The sequence below is a fragment of the Rattus norvegicus genome, chromosome 19, assembly GCF_036323735.1.
Source record: "Rattus norvegicus strain BN/NHsdMcwi chromosome 19, GRCr8, whole genome shotgun sequence".
Lineage (NCBI taxonomy): Eukaryota > Metazoa > Chordata > Mammalia > Rodentia > Muridae > Rattus > Rattus norvegicus.
The window spans coordinates 30046639-30070589 of record NC_086037.1 but is presented as its reverse complement, the minus strand read 5'-3'; the positions used below and the strand labels follow the sequence as shown (position 1 = coordinate 30070589).

At 42.2% G+C, this 23951-nt stretch overlaps 1 protein-coding gene across 1 annotated transcript in view; it reads right to left on the bottom strand.

The window, feature by feature from the left end:
* Ces1d (carboxylesterase 1D) overlaps positions 1–23951 on the bottom strand; it is a 38546-nt gene that overhangs the window by 14450 nt on the left and 145 nt on the right. The window contains exons 2-11 of the mRNA NM_133295.3: positions 20714–20918; positions 18595–18739; positions 15409–15542; positions 13793–13946; positions 12188–12292; positions 10444–10548; positions 6986–7024; positions 3161–3301; positions 1798–1878; positions 715–862 (exon numbers count right to left, since the gene is read on the bottom strand). Of these exons, the coding sequence (NP_579829.3) occupies positions 715–862; positions 1798–1878; positions 3161–3301; positions 6986–7024; positions 10444–10548; positions 12188–12292; positions 13793–13946; positions 15409–15542; positions 18595–18739; positions 20714–20918 (1257 nt within the window). The remainder of the gene's footprint in view (positions 1–714; positions 863–1797; positions 1879–3160; positions 3302–6985; positions 7025–10443; positions 10549–12187; positions 12293–13792; positions 13947–15408; positions 15543–18594; positions 18740–20713; positions 20919–23951) is intronic.

Sequence of the window (23951 nt, the reverse complement as noted above, 5' to 3'; positions counted from 1 at the left end):
AAGCATCATAAAATTCAATGATGAACGGATTGTTGAAAAGTCAAGGAGGAGTTGGAAATTACCCCTCATACTGAATAGAATGAGACCACAGCATACCAAAGCCTATTAGATAAAGTAAAGACAGTCCTAAGGGAAAAGCTCTTTAGCTCCAAATGCCTACAGTAAAAATGAGAAAGGGAAGGTCAAGACAGCTCAGCAGGTAATGATGCTTGAAGCACACAATGGGAATTGAGTTCAACCTTCAGAACCCAGGAAATGTGGAAGGAGAGAAGCAACTCCTTGTCCTTTGATATAAAGAAGCAATCATGGCACCTGTGAGCTATGGCTCCTGCTGGGTCAATACACATCTGCCTTTCCTTTCAGGAAAAGGAGCCTAACGTGCTCCTTCTCCTTGTTCTCCAGAGCTCTTCAGTTGCAGCGAAGATGAACACACGCTGGACAGCTCTCCAGATCGAGGTCCGCATTTTCTCTACGTTAGCTTCTTACCTCCCAATGGTGTTCTCTGGGAATATCTGCTAAATTAAACTGTATTTGGGCCTTTTCCTCATAGATCTTTACTAACAGAGAAGGCAAAACAGCATTGTTGACCATCTGGATTCAACTTTTGAGGCCTGATCTCAGTAGCTTTCATATCTACCGATGCCAAAGGGTAGGCATGTCAGAGACCTAGGAGTTCGACTTGTAGTCATCTCCCATCTGACGCCTGAAACTCACCTCTGTGACTTCGAGACACCATTACTGATGGGACACCAAACATCACATCTGCAACCAAGTCCTGGAACAGGTCTTTCCTTTTGGCAGGGTCATCTGTCCCTCCGAAGTACTTCTCAGCAACCACTGGAATCATTTTCTCAGAGATTTTCTGAAATGGATCAGAAAGTGACCATCTCACTGGGTGGGGAATGGGGCTCCTGGCAGTCAGTTAAGGATTCACTGATCCTAAACTACCTCAGTGGTTACCACAACCTCCAGGTGCTGCTCATGGAAGTCTGGAATAAACTCTAGCTTTTGAGCTTCACTTTCTCTTGACATTGGTGTTAATGAATTGCTGTTTGAGTTTAGGTACCTACTCTGTGCACTATGTAACACTGGCTTTGGTGGAAGAGACCCACATGCCTGAAGAGACCTCATATTAAAAAATTGTTCTTCAGTGGACGTTCTTTCCAACTGTCCCTACAGAAGAACTTGGATTGCTTTTTTTTTAAATCTCACCCCTGGTCCTCTGGAGAAAAGCAGTTTATTGCTATTTCCTCAGGTTCACTGGGGAAAACGCATAATTTATATCCACACAACAAAGTTCAGAATTAATGTTTCTTGAAAAATGAAACGAAGAAAGACATGGGTCATATGATTTCCTAGTTAGTAATTTCTCTTTAAATTTACAAAGCCTAGAATATCTATTAACCTATAGATCACAGTAGCCCATATGTCATAAAACCAAAACTAAAAAAAAATTGTAAGAAATCTGGTCTCTATATATCTAATTTGCATCCAAATATCTCCATAAGTAAGACTTATGCCTTCCATGCCTACATGTTTGTTTGTGATAGTCTCCATGGTCTTGGTTTGGCTAACTATAAAAATGAATCTTTTCCTCTAAAACGTGTCCTGAACTCAATTGAATATTAACAGAGGAGTCACAAGTGTGGGTTCAACACACCTGGATGGTAAAGCAGGTAAATGAAAAGAGTAGGAGCTTAAGCATAGGTTTTCCACCATGGAACTGGTCTGTAATTGGAGAGCATCACCAACCTTCTTTCCTTCTCAATCAATTCCCACAATTCCCTAGAGTCTTACCAGTGTTGGGTAGGACTTCCACAAGAGGGATTTGGCTGTTTTCTGGTCCAGTTTGCCTTCGGAGAGTGGATAGCCCATAAGCTGTTAATCAAATGATTAAGTGTTGTGAATCATGGAGAAGTAAAAAGAGCCAAAGGCCAACCAAGGAAACCAAAGTGGACTGAGGCGGAGTTGGGGGTCTTGACAGACATGGGAGTTTAAAATGTTGAGAAAAAAGTCAATAAAACCAATGCCCATATAAAAATGAATACAAGTAACACAGAGAGGACACATAATAAAGGTACTGATGACTTTGAAAGCTACAATGTTCCTCAAGGCAGAGGGGGAACATTCAGGCCAGGGTCATATAGAAGCTAAGGGCTCAGACAGAAGACATAGGTCATACCCCACCAGTCACAGACTCAACTCCAAGAGGAAGTAAAACCAAGCATTATGTCTGTGTCTCTATGTTCCTATGATGCCCTCTGAGGACTTTCTGTGTTGGGGAACCTTGCTATTAAGGTAGCAGTCCCCTATCTCCCCATGACTGAGTGGCTTTCTGAGGTCAGTGTGAAATGAGGAACTCCCTCCTCTGTCTGTCTTTGTCTGGACAGTGTCCCTGGACACCGGTGACTGACCTTGGCTGAAAAGAGACCCTATTCAGAGCTCTCTGCAAGGCTGCATAACTCAGCATACATGTCCCACTCCGGCTCCTAGCCTGCTTGATATTAGGTGCTGTATCCATCAGCCCTTTCAGCTTGCTTGATGTCATGGCCAATTAGCCCTTTCCTCTCATACCCCTAAAAACGCCCATATGTACCCTATCCCTGAAACAATAAAGTAGACTCATCTCAATGCAGTGGTCCTCAGAGGTCATTCCATTGACACTCCTGGCCCTATGAACCCTGCTATCCACCTCTGCCCCCTTTCTCCTGTCAGGCTGTTAGCCAACAGCCTCCAGGGAGAAAGGGAGAGGACACTCCTGCACAACTCTGGGAACGTGCTGGCCCAGTCTACATTTACACTCAGAGATCTGCTCTAGTTTCCTTCTAACATAGAAGCCACACGCCAGGCTGATACCAGGACCCTAAAATGGTTTCTTGTGAAGGCTCATCATTTCCACTAGAAAGCTTGGTGGTGCAGCCAGGGCCCTGAGTCGCTGGAGTGGCTACTTTAGAAAGTTTCCAATTATTAATCCCGTCTCTGGCCCAGATATAAATTAGCACTTCAAAGCTCTTCATCAAGAGCTCTCAAAACAGATTTACTTGAAAAGTTTCAAGCCTCTCTGAATGGTAGTCTTCTGGGTGCATAAGCCTGGATCAGAGCAGGGAGGATGATGGTTGCGCCTCTGTGGAGTGTATCTAAGAGGTCTGTGCATTCTCACCGTTGGAATGATCCAGCCAAACTCTTGCTTGTTGATGCCCACTATGTAGGGGACTGTGTTGAAACTCTTCTCAGTCAGGATCTCTTCTGGTGTCTTTGGCAGCACCACTCCGTCAATCACAGTAGGTAGGAAGGGATAGCTCTGGGGAAGACAGAAATTTAACCTCTATCTAGTATTCTGCCGTCTGTTACATCTGGACCCTCTCTGGATGTCTGAGAGCTTTGCCAGCACAAAGATCCCTGTGGCTATGGCCACGGAACTCAGTATCTTAAGATGGACACAGTCTAGGATTCTCTAAGGGGTCAGTACTGCCAAGATGATGCTGGTAGGGAAGTCAGGAGGCTGGTTTGCATCCCAAGAAAAATATATGCCATAAAAAAAGTGTGTCTCAACGCTCAGACAATATGTTGCATTAAAAATATCCATGTATATGTTAATTTGGATTAATATGTTAGTTTGGGTTAATTGGGTTTTTGTAGATAAGTCTGTACACTTACTGAAAACACTGAATTAGTAAATGCTGAGCTATATCTCCAAGGGGAATTAAGAGTTCCTGGGAGCCTCTGGCCACACAATTTCCAACGTTCTTCTTAATGAGTTAGTTTGTATTTAATGACACCTTATAGAACACATATCTCTTACAAATTATTAGTTAAACATCAAACTAACTTAGAATAAAGGAGTGATTGGGAAAGGATGTTTCTGACCACAGTCTAAGTGAGTATACATTTCTTTGTTTTCTGTTTCACAATCCTGCTTTTGTCTTTCTGTGTCTTTCATTTTCATTTTTTTCTCTTTCCTCTCCTTTCCAATCTTTATCATATGATCACTCTTCAGAATAACACCCCTCCCTCTGCTTCCTGACAGCTTTCACAGACTAAAGTCTCTGCGTCCTCTTTTGGAGGCACTGTGATGTTGCCTCATCAACACTGGATTCAAGGCCCAAAGCATCACAGCTGACGAAAGCTCACTCCTTCATGTGTTTCTTCTGTCATGTGCCTCACAACCACCCATGTTGGGAGCATGGAAGCTCTTCATCATTATTCTTGAGAACATCTTCAACAGAGAAATTACCTGAAACAGTAAATAGTTGTCAAGATACAGCACTGTGGGCTGGAGAGATGGCTCAGCGGTTAAGAGCACTGACTGCTCTTCCAAGGTCCTGAGTTCAAATCCCAGCAACCACATGGTGGCTCACAACCATCTGTAATGGGATCTGATGCCCTCTTCTGGTGTGTCTGAAGACAGCGACAGTGTACTCACATACATGAAATAAATAAATCTTAAAAAAAAAAGATACAGGGTTAGGGATTTAGCTCAGTGGTAGAGCGCTTGCCTAGCAAGCGCAAGGCCCTGGGTTTGGTCCCCAGCTCCGAAGAAAAAAAAAGAAAAGAAAAAAAAAGATACAGCATTGTATAGACCATATAGAGGTTATTTCTGAACACAAGAAAGAAATCAGGAAGACACAGTATTTCCTATTTGACTTCTGACAGGAGCCTGGGCATGACATGATTTGAGCTTATTGCTACCCAGTCCATATGGTGCAAAAGACTCTGTGTCGTAAGTGTTGAATTGGGGTTGCAAGTGACATTTTCACCAGTGACTTCACAAATACAGAATTGATAATTAATGAAGGCAGACTGAGTATGCTTATCCCTATGTAATATTGCTTTGGGAAGCAATGTTAGGTGTTAGACATAGTGAGCTCTCTTCTCAAGGTATCTAAACTGAGACTTCATTCACTGTTTGTGAAACAAAACAAAACAAACAAAAACCAATACAAGCACCAAGCCATAATCAAACAGGCTGACAAAATAGAATATGTCCTGGGCATAATTGCTACTGCCTTAGAAAAGTTGGGCAGTGCAGAGGATCTCCTTGGATTTCATCTGAAGTAAAAGTATACTGGGACCATAAGGCACTGTTGTTTCACCATCCAAGAAGGATCTGGGGAAGAACACTACCCAAATAATGGAGAAGGCAGGCATTTCTACACAGGTGAAGGGGTACACGTTAAGAGAGCAGAGTCAATGTGCTAAGCTCACCCAAGACAGTCAGAAGGCCTGGGTTTTGAGGCCTGCCATGCAGCAGGATTATAGAGAGAGCCTGAGGGCTGCACCCCCTTTCTCTCCAATATATGAGCCATTTCTGGTATTCAGAGATGTGTTCAAGCACTAGTTCCATGAAGGAAATGTGTTTTTTTTCTTTACTCTACATCTGTAATTCAGAAAGCGAAGGTCCTTAGCTCTTTTGAATCTCCAAGCAAAATCAAGTCTTTGTCATCAGAAGGAAAATGATGTGTTCTAATGTGTGTTGACACAGTCAGGTTTGGTAACCTCATGAAGAGCGGACATGAATGATGAACACAGAGGCAGAATATAGTAAATCTCAGGAGCCACACAGCCAAGAAACATGTGGAGAAGCAAATGCCTGGAAGACTGATATTAGCAACCACGAGGCGCATAGTAATTGCTAATCCTACACATGAGGAACCAAAACTACTCTGTGAGGTCAAGTGCTAGACTTAGAGGCCAGTGGTGTCCTTCTTCCTCCTCATTATGTCACTGAGCAAGTCATCTCAGAAACTCCTTAAAAAATATCCTGATTCCAATCACATCACACCTCTCAACTGCAGTGTAAAATCTTCCTACCTGATCTTCTGAACCTGTCCTGCCCCTGGATTATACAGTGAATTTCTATACTGTTGTCCAAATGGACTTCATAGCTAGATATGATGTCCTATGAGTCTAATTGCTGGAAATTGAAGAGGGGAAGACAGGAGAATCACAACTTAAATGACAGCCTAGACTTCATAGTAGGACTGTGTCTCATCAAAGCTAATAAAACCAAGATAGCATAAATATCCACCATCACATTTTGAAGCTCACTGACCCTATCTCTTGCTGAGTCAAAATACAAATCTTTCAAATGCTACCTTATTTTCCTCACATCTTAAGCCTGAAGCCCAAGCTTTACTCTCCCTCTCCCTTCCTGAAACACTGATTTCCTGCAGCAGGCTTTTGCAGCTGTTTCCTCCTCTGCCTGTACTTTTACCCCCAAATTTCCCAACATCTGGCTTTCTTCCATCTCCCATTTTCTGGGCATGTCAAACTACTGGGTCAACTCTGTTCCTATCTCCCAATTTATCTTCTGTCTGTCCGACTACCATCAGATACACCGCATGTCTTGTTTGATCCACTGTTGTGTCCTTTCAGCTCCTGGAACGGAAGCCCCCACAAGACACAGAATAGTACCATCTGTGTCACTGCTATCCCCCAGCTGCTAAATCACCTCTTGCCAAATGTCGATGGTTGGCTAACTCTCACTTCACTCTCACAGGCTTTACAGGGGGAAAGCTAGATGCAACCATAGGGCTGCACAGCTAAAGTCACTAGGTGGAAACCACTGCTGAGAGGTTGAAGGGAGGAGTTGTTGCACACTGCCGGTGTTTCATGGGTAGGAGAAGGCTGGCTTCTTTGGCTTCCACATGCTCCTTATATCATTCACCACCCCTGCGTCCTGTCAGAACTCTGTGCCTTAGTGAAGGCTGTTCAGATCCTCCCTCAGCATTTGTTCCATTACAGCATCCTTCCACAGGCCGTTATGTATGTAGAGAATGTAAATGAGAAGTGAGAGGTGAGCCCAGAAGACACACCAGGAGCTGACCAGGAGCTCTGTGTTACTGGTTCAGGCAACCTCCCCTCTCAAGGGCACACGAGAAATGATTATTATACCACAGTGGAGATTTTGCATTTATAGTTAATGGGAGCTAAAACACTGTTAAGACTCAATGCTTGTAATACAAGTTGGGGCAGCAGATCTTACCTCTTTTGGGTTTCCAAGTAAATCCAGTTTGAAAAGATTCTAAGAAGATAGAGACAGATAATGGGTTAAAAGTCTTTCATGTACAAACGGTGATCATTTGAACTGTGCCTCTGTACTAGGGTGCCCATCCCCCACCTCTTCCCTGCTTATGTCATGTGGCAATGATCCCAGGCTAGAAGAGGGTGAGGGGGTGTATATCAGAAGCAAGGGGGAAAGGTCATAGAACCCAGAGTCAGGATTGATAAACTCTGGAGAGGATGTCCACTGGCTGTGTCTATGTTTCTTTACATTCTGTCCCCCTATGCTTTTTTTTCTGGTAACAATACCCCAATTTTCCTCAAGAGAAGAGTGGAATAATATGAAAGTGATGGCAGGGACTGGGTAATCTCAAGGGGAGATGGGGGTGGATGTGGGATGGACCAGAAGAACAGGATGCTTCCCTCTTCCTCATTTCTCCATTCAAGAGTTTGGATATTTCTATGTGACTTAGAATGCCATGTCCTGAATGTAGAGAACAAATCAAGAATAGATATATGATGGTGTCCATCCTGAACAAATGGGATATAAGATTAGAGTGCTACTGTCTCTTACTTCCCTAAGAGACATGGTTATTTGGATAGAAGACAACAAAGAGTAGTGAGCTGACACAGAGGCAGGAGGATTCTCAGTGATACGTTTGTAACATCTGGATCTAGCCGTGTCTTGAATTGTCTATTCAGAATATCTTAGTTACCTGAAGGTTCTGTTATAACCTGTTCTTTTTCTTCTGTTCTAGAATCATTGAAATGAGTGCTTTCATATTGCGTAAGAAAATCCTGGTACCCACAAGCTTGATGGCACGCATTCCAGCCCACCCCTGTCCTTGCTGTGTTTGCTAAGGCTTCTGTGGTTACAATGCTGAGGCAGGCAAGCATAGGAATAGCTTACTTGGGTTATGGATACACATCACTTTTAGCTATGCACTTGTCAACCCAGGACTCTTACCTTCAGGAACTTTATGCATACTCTCTTCATCTAACAATGAACCTGAGATTGATTGACAGCCTAGAACTCCCACCCGCACTGAGCTGCAGGTACATATCAATCAAAACCAAGGGATACTTTCTACCCCTAACAGCCATAAAGTCTGCCCTTCAATTTTTGAGGTGGTTTCAATATACTTGGCCCATGGGAAGTGGCACTATGTGGAGTTAATAGAGGAGGTAAGGTCTTGTTAGAGGAAGTGTGTCACTGTAGAGGCAGGGCTTTGAGGTCTCATATATATGCTCAAGTCTGGCCTGTGTTACCCAGTCCCCTTCTGCTGCCTGTGGATCAAGATGTAGAACTCCTGTCTCCTCAGCACTAAGTCTGCTTGCATGCTGCTGTGCTTCACCATGATGATGATGATGATGATGATGATGATGATGATGATGATGATGATGATGACGATGATCATGATAATGAACTGAAACTCTGAAAGTGTGAGTCAGCCCCAATTAAAACCCTTTTTTAATGACAATTGTCTTGTTTATGGTGTCTCTTCACAGCAATGGAACCCTAACTAAGGCAGAGGTATTTCGGAATATATCTAGGTACAGAATATAGGTGTTGATCTGACCTGAACTAGTTTTTGTTGCAAATGCAATAAGATAAACTGTGCCCATTGGGAGAACATTTAGGAGAAATCTTCTGTGTGCTATAAGCACTTGGGCATGTATATAATAAAAATCAAACACATTATGGGATGGAACAGACATTGTTAGAAAAGACTTACATAATCCAAGTCTGTCAATCAAACTAGGGATGCACCCAATCTATGTCACCCTAGCAACTGAACTCCTTCTTTTGGTCCTCGTGATAGAAAGCCCTAAACATTTCTTGGAACCCTTACGTACTCTCACTCATTGCCACTCCTGGCATTGTATTTCATTATGATATGTGTTATCATTTTACCTTTGGATAAAGTTTTCTTCATTGCTACTATGAAATCTGGGAGGGCTTGCATTTCAATTTATTGAATAAAAGGCCAATGACTTGGACTCCCCTGTACAGATCCTAACCACTAGTAATTACACTGCACTTTAACTATTGGCATCACCTAGATGGTAAGGTAACTGCGGAGATCCTCTTCACTGTGGGGCACGCCTCTGTCAGTGAAAGGGTACACTGTGTGTGTGTGTGTGTGAGTGTGTGTGTGTGTGTGAGTGCACACACCTCTTGGCACAATGGATAAACAAATGGAAGCACTTCCTCCAGATCTCAGATGATCTCACGGTGTGCCGGGATCTTAGGTCCCCTGTCTTTTCCAAAGTCACCAACTATTTCTGAATAATCTAGGCCTCTTGTATCACACAGGGACACTTGAAATATTTGCTTTCTTCTGCTGTTAGGATACAGATGTCTAAATTCTGTGACTATCTTTGGCTCCTTTTAAAAACCTAATGGCCAAAGCATCAAGTCTATATTGACTCAATTCATGGACAAACAGGGAGAATCCATTAGGGGTCAGTGACAGGAGTATCCTGGAGTATCCATTGTCCATATAGATAGGCCAACAGTTTGGTTGGTTGAGTTTATTTATATCAATGCTCAGCCACACACACCCCCAATGTAGTTGTTCTTAAGACCTTACATGCTCTTTGTATGTTTGTCCTGCTATGTTTCCTTGTGAGGGAAGAGTCCCATGACTGTCCAACAAATCTCAAATGTGATTTCTCCACGAACTCGCCCTGCTAACTGTATTGAATGGGTTCTCTATCTGTACTGTCACTCCTGAATCAGTAAGTACATGCCTGAGTCTCTGTATTAGTAGTTCGCTGTAAGACAGAAAAAAATATTAAATTTTTGTCTGCGTTACTTCAACATGCTTTTGGATGGATGATGGATTGACAGAAGAATGGATGGCTGGGTAAAGCAGGCCAATACATGTAAGACAGGTAAGGAGTGAGAAAGAAATGTAGATATGAATTGGCTGAATAGTTCATGAATTATGGACACATTGAAAGTAGGTAAAGAAAAAGTGATATGTTACTAACATTTGATGAAAGGATATGTGCGTATGTATATATGTATACATATGATGAGCAGAAGAATGAACTAATATAGTAGTACTATAGTATAAAAATGAATGGGGAGAAAGATATCTCTCTTAATACTCCATTTAGGCAGTGTAGGAAAAGATGGAAAATTGAGCCAGAAAATTATATTATAAGTTAGTTTCCATATTAAATAATATTGTGATGCTTTTCTGAAAAATATGCTGAATACCCTCAACCCCCAAATCCAGAATGGTGTTTATGTGCAGGTCAGTAAGATACATCTTGAAACAAAAAATGTTCAAAAAGTAAGCTTTATAAATAGAGAGGGATATCCTGCAGTTTTCATTATGTTATTATTGGAAAACTTTTATCAAAACTGATGAAGATTGGACCTAATTACATAGAGTGACTATTGCTAGCATGTAGAATGGATATATTTACCAATTTTAATGAAGTCTCCAGGAGTTCATCCTCTGTCTTCTGGCGCAGGCAATGAACCATAACAGCTGATGTGGTGGTTTTACACCCAGAAAGAGTAGCAATCAGCTACCAGAAACAACAGGCAACAGCAGAGGTTAAAAACAATGACTTCAGCCTCCATTGATGTACATAGTGGATTCTATCCCATACTCAATTTTTTCTCTCCCTCTTTCTATATCCCTCCCTATTTCTGTCTGTCGCACTGTCTATCATCTATCTATCTATCTATCTATCTATCTATCTATCTATCTATCTATCTATCTATCTACCTACCTACCTACTATCTACCATCTATCTATCAATCTATCATCTATCTATTTATCATCTATCGACATATCTATCTATCTATCTACCTATCTACTATCTATCATCTATCTATCAATCTATCATCTATCTATCATCTATCGACATATCTATCTATCTATCTATCTATCTATCTATCTATCTATCTATCTATCACCTATCCATCATCTATTATCTGCCTATTTATTTAGAAGATCATGTAGTTTTGGACAGTCTTGAATGTTTTTCCATAGACAAGGCTTGTCTAAAACGTATAGCACCCCTCCTGCCTCTGTTTCTCAAATTCTGGAATTATAGGCAAATGTCACTATTCTTGGGTCTTACAAACAAATTATAAAGACAAGAGAAGTTTGAAGAATGTATTCTCCACCAGTAAGTCTGGGTGATGATCCTACAGAACGTTGTCTCTGCTACTAACTGGGATAGTGAAATGAGTCGAATGAATAACCAATATATCTATTACTGTTAATTATTCCCATTAATACACTTATCTCTAACAACACCAACTATACATACTGTTGTTGGGAGCGATGCCCTTGAAGCCCTCCATTGTTGATGTTATTATTATGGTTAGCGTTAAGTCTGACTGGGTTCACGGAAAATCCCCAGCCAGCTGCAGAAGACTAATATGAATCTGGTGGTCAAAATTAATAATAATATGATACATCAAGATACCCAATGTGATGACCTGTAACCTTTCTGAAAAACCAACATCCTGCTGACTAATAGATATGACAAACCTGTGACCTTTCTGACAACCTGTCAACATCAGCTGATTCCCTGAGCACACGAATACTGTGTCCTTGGCCTGCGTAAATGTTTCTTACTTCCCCCTCCCTCTGTTACCCATGTTATGGTATCAATTCAGCCTTGGGGAAAAATAAAATTGTCGTCTTGATCAGACTCTTGTCTTGGCGTCCTTCTTCGTGTCTCTTGTCCCCCATTCTCTCCCAGGTACCCCCCGGACTCTTCACTTACATACTGTTCTTGGGTTTCAGTACTTCTAAGGAGGCCTTTTGCTACGGAGGTTTGTCTGGTGTTAAGTATCACTTTCTTCACTTCCTAAATAGTTGGCTGTAGGTAAGTCATAGAGAAAACTTTTACCTCAGTTTCTGCACACATAGATGAGGGTGATGACTGTCCCTACTTTTAGGGTGAGTTGATGTATGTGATGTGGCTAACCGTACTAAAATGCGTGCCAGGTTGCAGGACATCTGCATACTATGATTTGTACAAATGTGGAACCTGCATAGTGGGACTTAAACAACCATAGTAGTCCTTCTCCTTCAGCCATTCTCCCTTCAAGCATCCAGCATGCCCTGAGCATTTAAGTTGAATTCCATGGAAAGAATAGCCTGAGAACCCCAGAAGAGCAAAGGGTTCTGTTCATAGTGGTACTTACATTAGCAATGGGCTTGCTATCTGTTGTAATCAGAGCAGAAGTGAGGACCACACCACTCTCAGAAATGGCCCTGTGGAAGAGGTTCTTGGCCAGAGGAGATAACACCTAGCAAGGGAAAGAAGAAGAGGAAGAGTATATGCTTACAAGAATGGCCAGTGGTTCACTTGCTCTTGAAGGCTTCCCTCAGGTGCTCTTCTGCCCTGACCATTAATTTGAGGACTGTGGTGCTCCTTGTGTCTCCTGATAGGCTTCCCAGACTTCTCTTTGGTTTTACATTCCTCCAAAAGAGAATAACAATGGGATGGAAACAGTGACCAGAGTAAGAGACAGAATAGAACTCAGGTGGCAGGAGCTCACAAGGAAAACTGGGAAAACTGTTAACTCTGAACTTCAGACTCTGTCCCATCATTCCCGTTCTTCAGAATATAGCCAATGAATAAGAACCATGGGGGTCTGTAAAAATGTCAAAGAATGCTTATTCTTTGTTAATGGTAAAACTTGGAAACAACCCATGATTCTAATATTATAAAATTTGGTGATAATGATTTATTCCTACCATGGGATATTATGCAATTATAAAAGAGAACACCAAAGAGGTGTTTTATATTTGGGAAAATATTTATGTTCATTACTGCATATTACATTTTATTTTGGGTAAAAGAATTGAAGATCAAATGTAGTTGCACATTAAGGAAAAATAAAAGAGATTATGCATGAATGGAAGAAGACAGACAGACATATAGATGATATGGGCAGTTAAATAAAATTGTTGGGAAAGATTAGAGAAATAAACATAAAAATCTTATAGTAATAGTCTCTGGGTAACAGGAGATGGACAGCTTTACTCTTTGGATTAACTTGTATTCTTTTCTCTACTCAAACATTTATGCCTTTGAATATAAAAGCAATACAGGTTTGAAATATGTATTAATATTGGCTATTTTCTACTCAACTCCAAGGCAGAATCTTACAGCTCATAGAACCTTCTGTACTTTCTTTAAATATCCATCTGGCTCACTCTCATGCACCAAGATACTTTTCATCCCATTTGTATCTGTGAGCCTTGTTTGTGTTCCATGTCCCCCATTCCACCTCCTTTCCCTCTATCCCCACACCTACTGGCCTAGGACATCCAGGTTATTTAAAGTTGACTGCCTTCCCTCTTAGGCGTGCATAAGCTGTCATACCTCCTCAGGGGAAGCTCCATTCTGTTTTTGGACTTTAACTTTCCTCAATGAATAGTTCCGGCTTGAAGGACACCTGCTGTAACTTATGCTGAAATCAATACTTGTATTTGTACTTTTTACCTAGGGCTATAGTTCATAAAAACTCTGTGTGTGTGTGTGTGTGTGTGTGTGTGTGTGAGAGAGAGAGAGAGAGAGAGAGAGAGAGAGAGAGAGAGAGAGAGAGAGAGGCTGGAAAAATAAGCTTGAGCTTCACGGGAGCACAGGGGCATTTAGTCTTTAGCTGTCTACCTTCTGATGGTATGTTGTAAATAAAATCTTCTAAGCAAAGATGTTCATGGATGGATTGGATGGTGGATGGTTTTTAAGGCGGTTCAGACGCATAAACTTGGGGGTTTTACCTGGAGCTAGGAACACTTACAAGAGCAGAGACACTGAAACCTCCTGCAGATTCTCCAAAGATGGTCACAGAGCCTGGGTTACCCCCAAAGTTGGCAATGTTGTCCTGGACCCAGTGTAGTGCAGCCACCTGGTCCAAGTGACCCCAGTTGCCCTGGCTGTGTTCATCCCCTGTGCTGCAAGATAATATCATGACTTAGATATGTCAAAGCTAGCAAGGATCTCAATTCCTCAATTGGGATGGGGACCCCCAAACACCCCAGCATCAGGTTGTGCATTGCATCCCTGACAAGGAAGTCTATTTGATTCTCATTTATGTAGCAGTGCGCTATGCGGGGGCTCTATGCTCAACTTCCAGTAGCTTTGTACCAAGGAGTTAATAGTGCACCCAGCACTGCTCAGAGCTAGAGCATGGTGAGGGGAAACCACAAATCTCTGACTACACTCAGTCCACAGTGCAGACCAGGAACCAGCAGATGAATAGAGAATGATTCCAGACAGTAGAAAAAGAAAACCATGCACACCCTGTGACCGATGTGGGCCTGTGAGGGTGGCATTTTAGGTAGTTTTCATTTGAAAGTACCTCCTGGAGGCAGTGAGTGGGTTTGGTGGAGAGCTGAATAAAATGAAGACACAGGTCTCCTGGGTATCCAAAGAATGGAATTTCACCCAGGAGAAGCTGCGGGTGCAAAGGTCCTGGGTACGAGAAAAACAGAATAAATGTAGCTGTTGTGATTTTTGAAAAACTCTTCTGTGTCTTTATAAGTAATGGTCTCAAGTATTACAAATATAGATCTCATTACTTTGTAAGTATAGGTCTCAATGACTTAGAGACATTGTTCAGAGACATGACAGGTCTCATAGAACACGTTGAATGAAACATGTCTTGTGCTAAAACACTAAGTGTGTAAGTTTGTTAAAACTGCTCTAATAATTTTCCCTGCCCCAGACTCAGGGCTTAGCAGAGAATCATAGTGGAAACTTTGGCATAGATATGTGCTATTTCCCAGTAGTTTATTGCTAGGATTCTGGCTTCTATTGTGGCGTACTATTTATCTGTGAAACAACATGTAATGGGTGAGGTCAAGGGCAAGGTGATTATTTTCCTGAGCGCACAGCTCTCAAATCTGTACAGCTTTCATAAAACCTAGTTTATCAGAAGGTACTTTGTTATAAAAAAAATAACAAGCTCTGGGCTAGAGAGGTGGCTCAGTGTATAATAGTACTTATTGTTCTTTCCAAATTCCTAGCCCCCAATGGCATCCCACAGTCCACCATAGCTCCAATTCTAGGACATCTGAAGTCCTCTTCTAGCCGATGCAGGCATCAGTTAGACAGTGCACAGACATATATGTAGGCAAAACACCCACACGCATAAAATAAAAATAAATAAATCTTTAAAAATTAAAGTAGCAAGATCTCCCCTGCTTCTAGTTTCCACTCTCATCATGTGGCCTTTTCACATGCATTTGTTCTTCTATGTTTTTCCATGCCTTCAGTGGTAATCCACCTAATGGAACCAGCCTATCTTCCAGGTTCAGGTTCCCAAATCTTTTGTTATATAAAACTGCTTTGTGATTAACTAGCTTCAGATTGATGTAATGGCTAAGGTGGAGAGAGGACAGTCCAATGTCTTACCTGAAGAATCCCCAGATGCCAAGGCGATACTGAATGGTCACCACCACCACATTTTCATGGGCAGAGAGGACCTGTCCATCATAGGTGGATGCTCCACCCACTACCAGTCCACCTCCATGGATCCACACCATCACCTGGACAAGAACATAACCAATCCTGCAGCCCATAGGATCAGTGTACTGAGACAGCTTTTGGTGCTACTGGGGATTTGGGTCATATACATAGCAGACTTGGGAACACAGCAAAGGTTATTTGATTTGGTCACCAGCCTCTAAGTTATGGTCTCTGTGGCCACCATTCAAATCACACCAATGCACAGCAAGGCTATACCATGTATCTCTCTCTTTCAAACTCCCTCAGCTCCTGCCAGGAAATATAATGTAACATGGTACCCCACTGTATTTCTCATTTCTCACATCCTCCCAAGATGCTCAAACAGAGAACATTATCATGGGAACAGCTCAAAGGTCAAAGATATTGATTTCCTGCTCCTGGTCTTATCACCTGTGCCTGAATGAACATAAAAGGGTCAGCTCTTATATTTCTTCTTCATTTCATCCCAGGTAATTCCTCACTGGTAAACTAGATTTTCCAATATGTAAGTGATCATCTGATGAGACACACACTACCCTGATGGGGCACCTTCCAAATGTGCCTCCTTTCTTGCACACTCATACCCACCATGCTGCTAATTCTGTCTCATACTTGGCTTTCTCCAGAAAGTATTCAGTCTTCTGCTAGCATTATCTTTAAAACTATTACATACCAGGTACTCTGATAGACTTGAGCTTGCAAGGAGATATAATTTTGTTCTTCATTTTTTTTTAATTTAAAGAGTACATCAATAAAGGAAGAAATGAGAGTGTGTAAAATAATATCCAGATACTGTTGCTAAGGAAAAGCATAACGAATACATAGACCCAGAATTGCACTAAGCAATAAAAATGACCTACCCAGGTGGTAGAGAAAGTATTTTACTATGTGACAGATAAGAAATGTAGCACTTAGCCAAGGTTTCCCAGAAAAGAAGAGGTAGAAACAAAGCTTCCCACAGTGACAATCTCTTGTGTGCTGTGTAAAAGCATTAGCTTTTGATAAAAAAAAAATCCGGTGGCCAATAAACTCAGGCAGGATTAGAAGGCCGGACATCTGCCAGAGACAGAGGAACTCTGGGAAACAGGCCTGAGAGGATTTGCTACCAAGACTTGGAGGAAGTCAGATGTATGAAACTGAGGAGAGGTAGCTAGTCACACGGCAGACATAGAATAGTATAAATGGGTTGATTGAGTTACAAGTTAGTTAGGAAACAGCCTAGCTTAAGGCCTAGGTGCTTATTCATAAATAAATAAGTCTCCATGTAACTATTCAGGCAGTGGGGTGGGCATAAAAAACAATGGTTATAGTTTCAACCTGGCCCCTGACTCTAGCCCCCCAGTGCTGAGCTGTCCAAAGTCTGCTCACGGTTGCTGTGCAGTGAACCCACTGTTAGACCAGGAGTTAGAGCATCTTATGGGTCTAACTAGTGTCAGCAGTTGTGTGCACTCAGGCAGAACTGTGACGCAGCCTCCAGGTATCGAGCTTCGTAGAACAATTCCCATGTAAGAAGTTAAGAAATGGCTCTGCTCTCCCATCTTCTCAAAAGCAGGACTCAAAGGTGAAAACCCCTTTGGGAGTAGCTCATTAGATACCCTGCATATTAGATATCTACATTATAATTCATAACAGTGCAAAGTTATTATTATGAAATAACAATGAAATAATTTTATGGTTGTAGGGATGTTACCGCAACATGAGAAATTGTATTAAAGCATTAGAAAGGCCGAGAACCACTGTCTTAGGAGGTCTCTCATAAAACTATCAAGCCCATCTCCTCCCTCAGGGATTCCTGTCACCTCTAGGAGAGATTAAGTCAAGGTCATCTAAGAGTAATTGCGGAACCCAAGAAGGATAGGTAAAGGCATATCGAAGAGGTTATGATGTAACTGTGCAGACCCAATGGTGAGGTCCTTGAAAGCCAGGCTTAAATTTCTCCCTTCTCCAAGCTCAAGTCTGACTGTGTGTTTAGGGATACTAAGTGCACTGTAGAAGGTGGTGTGTGAGTGTGTGTGTGTGTGTGTGTGTGTGTGTGTGTTTGTTTGTTTGTATATATGTGTGTGTATGTTTATGTATTTGTGTGAGTAGGTGTGTATGTATATGTGTATGTCTGTGTTTGTATGCATATGTATGTATGTATATATATATGTGTGTGTTTGTATATGTATGTATATGTGTATGTGTGTGTTTGTATGCATATGTATATATGTATGTATGTATGTATGTATATGTGTATGTGCATGTGGATGTGTGTGTGTGTGTGTGTGTGTGTGTGTGTGTGTGGTGTGTGTGTGTGTGACTAAGGTTTATCCTCATCTCTGGTTGAGTGCAAAGCCCAGGTAGTACTAAGTTTCAGCACACAAATCTGCAATTATCCCTAATTCATAAGCTCCACATAAAAGAGTTTCTGGGTAATTTGTTGGGTGTTGGCCTTTTACAACCCAGGGATCAACTCCTTTTTTAAAAATCCTCCCTAACCTTGTCATCTGTACCTGTCAGGCTGCTCATCTCTGGCACTGCGTCAAAGTGATTCACTTGGTCACTGGGAAATTAACTACGGTAAAAATCCCAGGATGCTGCCTACAGGCAGAGAAAGTGCTGACTAGAGAACCTCAGGGTTCTCACTCCTTAGTCCTTCATGGGGCAGTGAATACCTTCACTTCACAGTGAAACTCTTCACATTTGTCACCCATGACCTAAGAATAAAGGCATCAATTACCCTCCCTCCCAGACATCGTCTAAAAGCACAGGTATGTCGGTCAGAGGACCTGACTCTTCTGAGCGCCTTTCCATGTGTTCTCCCATGTCTACTGCAGCCTCAGTTTCTCTAATTGCACAGAGAGATTTACTTCCTTTGGGGATCAGAATCTATCCTAATAACAACAATGACCCATACTTTTCCTTATATTTGTGTGAGAAAACTTAGGACTTTCCTGTGATCTCCACTCAGAACTGATGTCACTGGAAAAAATCTGAGGTCGCACTGTTCTTGAATCAACTCTGGCCCCTGAGCTGTTGCTACCCCTTTCTGGTTGCCCATGAAGAGTTGGAGGCTGGGACTCAGATTTCTGGTCCAGTGGTCCCCATACATACTGGTAGCCGGCTGTTCTTTGTCAAGTCAGCGGGAGTATAAACGTTCAGGTAGAGGCAGTCTTCAGAAAACTGTAAAGGAATGTTTTCCTTCCTGTTGGTGAAAAGCTCTGAGAGAACCTGCCCTCCAACAGCATCTTGAGAGCACCTGGAAGGGGAGAGAGAATATCTGAGGTTGCACTAAATTGAACCTTGCACAGGACACGACCTTGTACTTGGAATTTTGAGCACACAGCTAAAGTTATGCTCACTGGATTAGAGTCATGGTTAGAGATTAATAGAGTTTTGAGATTCCTGGTGGAACTACTAAGACTCGAGAGTCTCCTAAACATTCAGAGGGAGGACTTGACATCTCTCCCTTCCTGGAGCCTTTGGAATACTGTGTACCATAAAGTGAGATATTCACATGCTGATGTCATATTTCCTAGGATAGAGTATTCCTTGCCATGTTTGAACAGAACTCTGCACCCTGCTAGGCTCGATTATGACAATGCTTCTGTAGGTACACATGCTCCCATCTTTGGGAGTCTTCTATCATCTAGGAAAATTACCCATTATAGGCTAGAGGTTATATCTTTAGCAGACACATAAGAAGACATCATTCTGGACTTGCCTCCACCACTGACATGCTGAGTAATCATGGCTGAATTTCTTGCTCTGCCTTTAGCCTGTCAGGGACAGGTGAGGTGAGTAATGCGTCTCTAAGAGTCTCACCATCTGGCCTGCCAAGGTTCTTTTATCTTGCTAGTCCATCAGGAATCACTGTGGGTTGTCCTGATTAAGTGCCCATTGTAGAGTGGAATTGGTAGCAATAATTGAGTTCTTCAGAGTTGCAGGCACTGATCAACTTCTTCTGGAGTAGGTGTCATTAAAGACATTAACCCCAAGTGTCCATTATTTTGTTCTACAGATCGCACCTTGCTCCCAGTTTGTCCAAGAGAGAGCAGAGGTGCTCAAATGCCAAGCCTCCACAGATGTTGCATGGCGGAAGTGGAATAGAAAAGGTGACCTTTGTGTCTAGCCTAGGTAATTATCCTACCCAATGGGGGAAAGGATCATAATTCATAGAACTAGGAACCGAATGACCAATGAGTGATGAAGAGTTCAACTTCACTAGTGTTTAGAACTCTCAAATAAAGACTAATGTTGCATTCTTAAATTCTTATCAGCTCATGTTGCTTATCTAATACATACATGTTTTGAAAAAGGTAAAGCATAGGAAGAGTTCCTCCGAGCAAGGGTTTTCATGTTTGCCTGGGAGAACAGTGTTCATTTTAAATATTTCTGGAGACAACCTTATTCAAATTCCTACTTCTGGACTCAGAAATATCACTTCTTAACTTTCTCCCCAAATCTCCATGATTCCATGTAACTATTTGGTTAAAAATTCATCACCATGTTGTCACACTGTCAACAACATGGAAAGAACTTAACCCAAATTAAAGATTGGATGCATAGAGTCTAATTTCATATCTAGTTAATGTAACTGCTAAACCTTGGCTGTTGCATTGATAGTGAAGAATAATTTTGATGCTATAAATGTGCAAATCGTCCCCCAAATGTTCCATACTCATAACCCATGCATAAAGGGAGGACAAACACAGACAAAAAACTGGAGATATGACCTCAGATGCTCACAGTAATTATGAGCACCTGGATTGCACCTGATTTTTTCACTTGGTTACATTTGCTTCTGTGTGTTCCAGTGCTTTTTCTGTTTTCAGTATTTGTGTCTTACATTTGCAATCAGAATGGAAAAATATAGCCAATGGTATTTTTAGAAGAAAAGCATTCAGTAGTAAGGACACCGCCAGGAGTGGAATCCTTGAATCCTCACAAGTACCTTACCAAGGAAACAATCACTGCCTACACTGACATTTTTAGGCTATCTGGACTCCTTGGCTTTTCACTTGGTTCTAAGACTGAGTGGGGGACACCAGCTATTGTTCAGTGGTGATTAGGTGGCTGGATAGACCTGGGCATAAGAACTTAAAGTCACCTCCATTGTTCTCTTCACCCATGTAGTCCTACCCACCCACACCCAAGCATTGTCAAGGTTCAAGATGGGACTAAAACATCTTCATCCCCTTTATTTTGAAACAGGCCTATGCCAGTGGCTTACATAGGTGGGTAGGAGGTAGTATTCTTCACAAAGTTCCAAGGCTCTGCAGGCTGTGGTGGAGCAAACCTCAAGGAGCCAAGAGGGGGCTTGGCGAAGGGGATTCCCAGGAAAACAGCCACAGGCTGTGCAAATCCTTCCAAATTGACATACTTCCCCAGGACTTTGCCTTTAACAGTGTTCACCACAGGTGGTGAGGATGGGTACCCTGTCGGACAAGAAAAAATAAGGACACATCAGTAAGGAAAAGGTCAATTTGCATTCTTGGTGGGTTTGTGACTTCAGAACTGATGGCATTGATAAAGTCACCCAATGCTTTCTAGGTCTCATTTGCTTCTTACATAATACTAAATGAAGAAAATTGTCCTCATCTCAGAGGGCTAATTAAAGTCTAAAGTATATTGGTGTCTTAAAAGCATCTGGCCTAAGTCATTTGATAAGAGAGGTATCAAGCATGAAAATGAGTTTTGGTTTCCACTGGAAATGTTTATCCACTAGGATCCTCGTGCTGAGCTGCAAGCTGGGTAAGAAGATAGACAAGAGGTTGTCCCTGTCCTCAGGGAGGCTCACCTTGTATACATGGCAGCAGACACACTTGACTTAATATTGAGATTCATGAGATTTTCTACTGGGGTAGAGCCAGGAAAGGGATATAGCAGTCGAAAGAGAGAGAGACTCCTAATTGATCACACAAGAGTTGTGTCTTAGTTATTCATTCCAGCTTGAGACTAAATGTTCTGTCTAACTGATATAGTGATGGACTGGATATTGAGTATAGTTTATAAATTGTAGAATGGTAATAATTGTACTCAATTTATATATAAGTGAAAAGGCTTTATAACTGGACAAAAAGGGGGAAATGTTGTGGTTTGCCCTGAAGTTATCTGTATTTTGATGCTAATTCCACTGCCCCCAGGACAGCTGCCTAGTCAAGGACTCAGGACTCAGGTGACTTCACCAGAAGCACCTCCCCATTGAATTTGAAAAGTACAGGTGAGGGGCAGGTACAGGATAGAAGGAGGCCTATCATTGGAGGAGAAGGAAGGATGGGCGGGAGAGAAGTTTGAAGGAAGAGGAGGAGACTAGGAGAAAAAGGAAGAGACAGGAGACAGAGAGAGAGAGAAGGGAGAAGCCATGGCAGGTGATGTTAAGATTCTGTTCTGTGTATTTACAGGTTGTTATCAATGTTCCTAAGGGATGGATGGCTTTGTATGTTTAAGTAGGCAATTATATCTTATCAATTGGGTCTAAAAAAAAAAAGAGTTGTGTCTTACAGTGTGGGGAGTAGCAAAGGGAGTGGGAAGGGGGATGAAATTGCAGGAATGAGAAAGAATGCTGTGGCTCACAGACAGCACATAGCCCAGCTGGGAAGGGTGGGTGTCCTATGACTGCCACCAGGAGGAGTTCATGACAGAGAAAGATAACCCTAGAAGAGAAACTGCATACCAGGGAAGACCCTGGATGACTGAGTAAAGGGTTGGGTCTTAGTAAACAAATAAGCAGCAGAAAGAGCTCTGTGGTAAAGCAGACAACATACTTCCAGAACATTCTTCTTGGAGTTCTGCACATGGTCTTCCAGAGAAGAGAAACAGCATCAAAACCGTTTGCCCTATTGCTTTCATTCTTATAGAACAGACAGTCTCTACAACTTCCTCACCTCTTCTCTTTCTACCCATTGTGGGACCTGCACAAGCCAACCTAGTCCTTCTTTGCATGGTTGGTGGACTTAGAGACACTTGGTCTTGGCCTTCCTGATGTCTTCTCTTGTCTGACTTCAGGGCCCTCAGTTTGTGAGAACATTTCTCATTGGGCAAGGTCTTTGAATTCAGACAAGATGGCATCTTCCTCAAAGTTTGTGGCCAGAAAAGACAGGGAAATTTTCAAATTTAGTGGAAAGTAGTCAATAGAACTGAAAACTCCTCATGGGATCCAGCCTCTATGTCTCATGCTATCAACAGCCAGCTGCACATTGTGAATATTCAAGCTGTTGTTACTAGTTATTACAAAGAACGATGAACTTTCTGGTAGACATGTACATATACAACCAACTTTGTGATATTCTGAAAGACCAAGGAGGATGGGGTGAGATGCAGATGTATGTTCAGCACTTGTAAGAACGGGGTAAAGCCTCAGGAGATATAACCTGTGTCAGCTCAGTGATAGTCTACCCTGAAATGGGTAGAAAGATTACCTGGGGTCATATGCTTGTGTCAAGTGGATACATAGCAATGGCGCAGATATTATGTAATTATGTATTTAGAATTGTACACTATCAGGGTGCGTTACTAAACATTTGCTGTGTCCAAGCACATTCATTCTCTTTACAGAATTCCTCAAAGAAGTCTTGGCAGGTGAACAGGCAAGATTTCAAAGCACCAAGCATCAACTATAAAAAGGTGAAAATAGGGTGGCATTGCAGGCTGGGGGATTTAGGGTCCTGAGGGCTTAACTAATGCAGGTCCCATCCCCCATCTTATCTGAGTGTCTTTTGTCTGGGCTACCCCACCTATCCTGATCTCCACAATCTAGACATAACCACCTCACACCCCCGTCACCTCTCTTCTTTCCAGGCAAAACTACTACCATGGCTCTTGTCCCTGCCTCTCCCTTGCTCTGGCATCCTTACTGACCTCATTGTTTCCTCTTCTACACCATCCCTGTAACCTGTCCCAGTCTCTTTGGAGCTTCGGTATGACATCATCTCAATTGTCTAATTTAAGCACATTGAAATTTCTATTAACCCATTAAGTTTTCAGCCTAACCTTTTGCCTACCTCTTCACCTATCATCTGGACCCAGCACCGTCTTAGGTGCTGCAGAAGCAGCCATGCATTTTATCCTCAGTGACAAAGGTGCTCTGGTCATCTCTGCTTTAGAGCTGGGTCTCCTAGGCACAGCATCTCCCAGGCACTGCAAACTTTAGGATATCAAATTGGAGGTATTGACTAGGAGCCACCCTAGTTTATCTAGGCTCCTGACTTTATGCTTTCAATGTTTTGCTCAGCCTCTCTCTGTGACCTGCTTGCAAGTTGACTAAGAATCACAGGGAAACAGAATAAGCTTTCTTCAGCTTTCCCGTGCCTCCTGTGCCTAGGTATCCAGGTGTCTGTCTGCCTCTATGTCTCCGTGAGATCCAGGCTCTTTGGACTTCGATATACCCCTTCAAGAGCAGAAAGCAAAACTTACCAAGCGACTGGCACTATTTTGTCCACAGCATCACCTACTTGTGCTGAAAACGAAGA